Source organism: Saccostrea cucullata, unplaced genomic scaffold, assembly GCF_032062105.1.
Source record: "Saccostrea cucullata isolate Sc308-1 unplaced genomic scaffold, CSIRO_AGI_Scuc_v1 ctg1691, whole genome shotgun sequence".
In the NCBI taxonomy this organism is placed as follows: domain Eukaryota; kingdom Metazoa; phylum Mollusca; class Bivalvia; order Ostreida; family Ostreidae; genus Saccostrea; species Saccostrea cuccullata.
The window spans coordinates 72,909-77,409 of record NW_026918178.1 but is presented as its reverse complement, the minus strand read 5'-3'; the positions used below and the strand labels follow the sequence as shown (position 1 = coordinate 77,409).

At 34.2% G+C, this 4,501-nt stretch overlaps 1 protein-coding gene across 1 annotated transcript; it reads right to left on the bottom strand.

Moving 5' to 3' along the window:
• LOC134258701 (exosome complex component RRP41-like) lies at positions 1–2,187 on the bottom strand. Its single transcript, XM_062741243.1, has 3 exons — positions 1,985–2,187; positions 1,518–1,724; positions 1–393 (listed from the first exon to the last, which is right to left on the bottom strand). The coding sequence occupies exons 1-3, from the start codon at positions 2,153–2,155 to the stop codon at positions 34–36; spliced, it is 738 nt and encodes a 245-aa protein (XP_062597227.1). The 5' UTR covers positions 2,156–2,187; the 3' UTR covers positions 1–33.
• Positions 2,188–4,501: the final 2,314 nt, after the last annotated feature.

Below are 4,501 nucleotides of genomic sequence, written 5' to 3'. Positions count from 1 at the left end.
CATCTATAAATCTACTAGCAGATATTAGTAATATCATGGTTCCAGTGAGGTCCCCACTTCACTGACATGTTCCCTGACTGTCCGGTCTAACACTCCATACACGTCCTTACAGCCTTTAACAGCCATGTCCACCACCTTACTCAAATTATCTTCATGAAGCCGACCATTCATCTCCAGAAAAACAATCTGTTCCGACTTGGGAAGAACAGCAACTATAATTTCTGGACTTCCTGAAGATTCTTCTAAATAATTAATGTCAACAATGGGACTGTCGCCTAGATAACTCGCTGAGCAAGCACAGACATAGTCTTTCATGGGGATTCCAGCATCAATTACAGCTAATGTCGCAGCATTCACACTGGCACAATAATTTCCCCCATCAGATTGTAGAACCTTAAATTAATGTATGATGGAAATAAAAAAGTTGAAAGGAAAACTAGTAAGGGATTGTATCATCTAAAAATTATTACACTGGTTGATGAAAATCATAAATGATTTCAAAATTCATTTTATTTATAAGTTCTGCATGTGTAATTGAGTGTAAATCACAGACAAAAACATGCATTCTTTATGCATATACTGTGAAATCACAGTATTTTTTGTGGAGTTTAATTTTTCATTGTTTTTGAGGTATGGAGAGCCCACAAATTTATGACCACCACAAAATATCATATGCATTAATTACATGTACCACTAAACATTTTCAAACCACGAAATCAAATCCCATAAAACTATTTTTTTCTTCAAGCTTCAAAAATTTGACCCCACTAAAATATGTGATTTTATAGTATTTACATTTTAATGTTCAAAAGCACCAACATATACTCAATCTTTTTATTTCTCACTGCCTATATCATTTTATTTTTTATTAATACCTATGTAATCTCAATGTGACTTCACTTTAGTGTGAGTTTCTCCATGTATATTTCTATGCGCAAGTGTACAGGAAAATGGTATTCAAATCAATTCATAGTTGGTTATATGGAAAAAAACACGGCCAATGTAAATATTAGAGAGGTTAAGCAGATGGCCGTGTACGTTTATGTGTACGTGTAGCTAGGGAAATCGCCTAATTCAATGCGATTTACGTCATCAGTTTTGCATACCATGTAATTCTACAAGTTGTACACAACGTGTAGATTTGCAAGTACACGTAGGTGAGAACTTGTAGTTTCTTAAACTTAAACTACAGGATATATATTTTTCAGCCAGTGTTTGGTATGAAGTTGAGAATTTACTATGTACATCCAATGCATCTTTTTTATTTCAAGTCATAGATTTATTTGATACAAATGGATTGTAAAGTGCCTTGTTGAAATGACGTTTTACATTTACCGGTACATGTGCAGTTTGTTTAACAGAAAACGACCATAGTTATGTGTAGTGTAAAATCACTTCTAGGTGTACATGTACAAGTGGACGTACACGGTGAAATGCTTAACCTCTCTATTAACTGATAATTATATTCTTTCATTGCACAAGATTCATCTTTTAATATCCAGGAAAATTCTTCTTACCTCAACAAAGATATCAATTTGAGACCTGGGATGAAGACTGGTTAAGATAGCAGCATTGAATGTTTGCTGTAGATGCATTGTCATTTCTTGAGATTTTCGATCCCCTCTTGGTCGCCTTTTACGTTCACTGGTGCTGAAGGTTGCCATACTGAACTGACAGTTGACAAGTACTTTATCCTGCAGAAGTTTACTGCGACTTCCTCGAATCTGCGGGAAAGGTATAAGAGGTTATCTGATTATTTCTATTACAGCTGAATTTATAGTTCCATAGTTATTCAAAGAAGTACTGAAGAGTGAGGTATACTAGTGATTACCTGTGTATTAAATATACAAATGTGTTGCCCACAGAAGAGTATAAAATATTATTTTTTAATATATGTAAGGTTCCTACTTCAAAATAAAGCAGACATTGAACAGCTGAAGACTTATTCTACGATTCTTCCATATATTCATATTCTGAAAATCACCTCATGAGGTCCGTAAACAGCAGCTAAGACCTTAGTATTTCCCTGTTCTACGTATGCTGAACCATCGGCTTGACTGAAAACCCCTAGCTTACATTGAATTTTACGTAATTCGTGCGCTCTCCTCCCGTCTATTCGAAATCCTTGATCAGAGAGCAGCTCTAAGCCTGCCATGCTTGCTTGCTTGCTTGCAAACCGAAACGGGAAATCACTATTTCTCGCTAAAATTGAAATCGAGAAAATGGATACGGATGGATATAAAGAATCCGACAAATCATGACGTGTATTTTTCTGACCTACCAATGTAATATATACAAGAGTCCTGTAAGCTAAACCACTAGAATAATACCAACTATATGATTGTTTGACATTTAAGGAACTAATATAACACCTAAGCTGAAATGAAAGATGAAGAGAACAAACATTTTCTTGCATTTCAAAGAGTATAGAATAATGATGATGCATGATAGTAACTAGTCCGAAAAATCTCACGTTTTCCTGGCTTTTTTACGATTTTGATATTTTACATGCCAGGAAAACGTCAGAACCGGCGCCATTACGAAAACTGGAAATTTCGCCGTCTTCAACTGGAGTTGATTTTCGAAACTTGTGAACCGACCTAAATGCCGAAATCAGACTTTTCATAAAAGCACCATGCCTCTAGTACTCACTAATATCGATGAAAAGAAAATATCACTCCACATTTCGTAACAGGACATTCAAGATTTTAAAATGCACGAAATGAAAACAAATCTCGACAGTGTGATAAAACCTTTTTCAACGGATTATTTATTTCATAAATGAACCATAAAAACTATATTGGTAAGTTCTTTAAATATTGTACTATTGATAACTTTTGAATTTGAAATTTAATTCAGTTCGCAAGTACCTAAAATCAACTCGAGAATGCCGCCTCTGGTTGGAGGCGGCGATTTCCCAGTTTACGTAATGGCGCCGGTGTCGCATAATATTTGGTCCTCCTCCTTTAAAGGTCCGGCCGGACCTAATACGATAACATATTTGGTCCGCCTTTTATAAGAAAAGGTCCGGCCCGTATAAGAAAAGGTCCCCCTGCGTTTTAAGGTCCGGGTGGTGCAAAATGTTTTAATCTTGACTTTAACATAAGAAATTAAGGCTACCGGGTAGTTTGTTTATACTATATGATGAAAGAAGGATTAACCCTGTTGTGTTTTATTTTTTGTACAACATACATGTATCTCTAGATAGACAAGAATCTACTCGTATAGTGTGCTTTAAGCAGTGCCGTTAAGGGTCATGATTTCTTTAAAAATCATGCTACAATTATGATGCAAGTGTTTGTTTTTCCTTAGAATTTGCTTTTTGTAAATTAGTACGATTAAAGGTGTGAAATCTGTCGGTGTGTATAGCTAATAAAACAATGGGTGTGTGACGTATTTGTTTACCTGACAGGTACCCACAGGTAGAGCCCGCGGCAGATGGCGCTGTCATTGAATTGTCGGTGAACCTAATGGTCATGTGTTAGCTTTACATATCAACAGATCTTATTATCTTATTTTTAAAAAATTATGCCAAGGAACCAAATATTCAGGCGTATACTTCAAAACTGCGACGTTTATAATAATTATAACCATACATGTATAACCTTTATTAAGCTAAATATGGCGTATCTGAGCTAAAAATTAAAAATACAAGATTAAGCGTAGATTTACATGAGATTTGGTTTTTATGTTCAAATTAAAATTTTCACCGATATTGAACTTAAATATCCCCACGTTTCTATTAGTTAAATTCAAACTAATTGAATTAAAACTGTGTCTGATATTTAAATTCCGAGTCGATAAGAATCGGCCGTTGTTTTAAATCTCGGATATCTATGAAACGCGATTGATTTAAATTGTTTGATTTTCATTAAATGTTTCAGTCTGCATTCCATTTCGGATTTTTGTTGTTTTTATTGAAATTTTAAACTTTTTATTTCCGACATTTTAAGCTTTCATTTCCGACATTCTAAAGTGTTCATCTCCGACATTTTTCAGGAAGTGCTTTCTGGTAATGAAAAGTTTTAAAGAATAAATCATAGACTGTTTAGTAAATCAATGTTCGGCGCAGTCTTTACATTTAATTTAGTGAACATTAAATACGATAAAAAAAATTGCATGTTCAATTTAACTCTGTCAACTAGACTTAGTGCTTCATGTACAGATGTGCATGTATATACATGTATACAGAACTTTTATATCAAAAATGTTTTGTATAATGAATTCTTTCAAAATTCCATTTCTACATACACGTACCTGGTAAACATTAAATTGCCGGAGAGGTACGTTGCAAACATTCCAGAAATGAAAAGAAATAAATGTCGGAAAAGAAAAGACAAATTGTCGGAAATGAAATAAAGAAAAGGCTGAAATACCATGCCGATTTCCGGAAATGAAATGCAGCAGTCCTATCTTTACAGTGTTATATAAAGTACCAAAACAAATAGAAAGATCTTTCTCATATTTTTAGTCTAAACTTATAAAAAAAGCCTTATATGAC

Coding starts and splice junctions, on each gene's coding strand:
- LOC134258701 (XM_062741243.1), bottom strand. CDS start 2,155: ATGGCAGGCTTAGAGCTGCTCTCTGATCAAGGATTTCGAATAGACGGG. Junction 1,725..1,984: donor CTGTTTACGGACCTCATGAG/GTGATTTTCAGA, acceptor CCTTTCCCGCAG/ATTCGAGGAAGTCGCAGTAA. Junction 394..1,517: donor AAATTGATATCTTTGTTGAG/GTAAGAAGAATT, acceptor CATTAATTTAAG/GTTCTACAATCTGATGGGGG.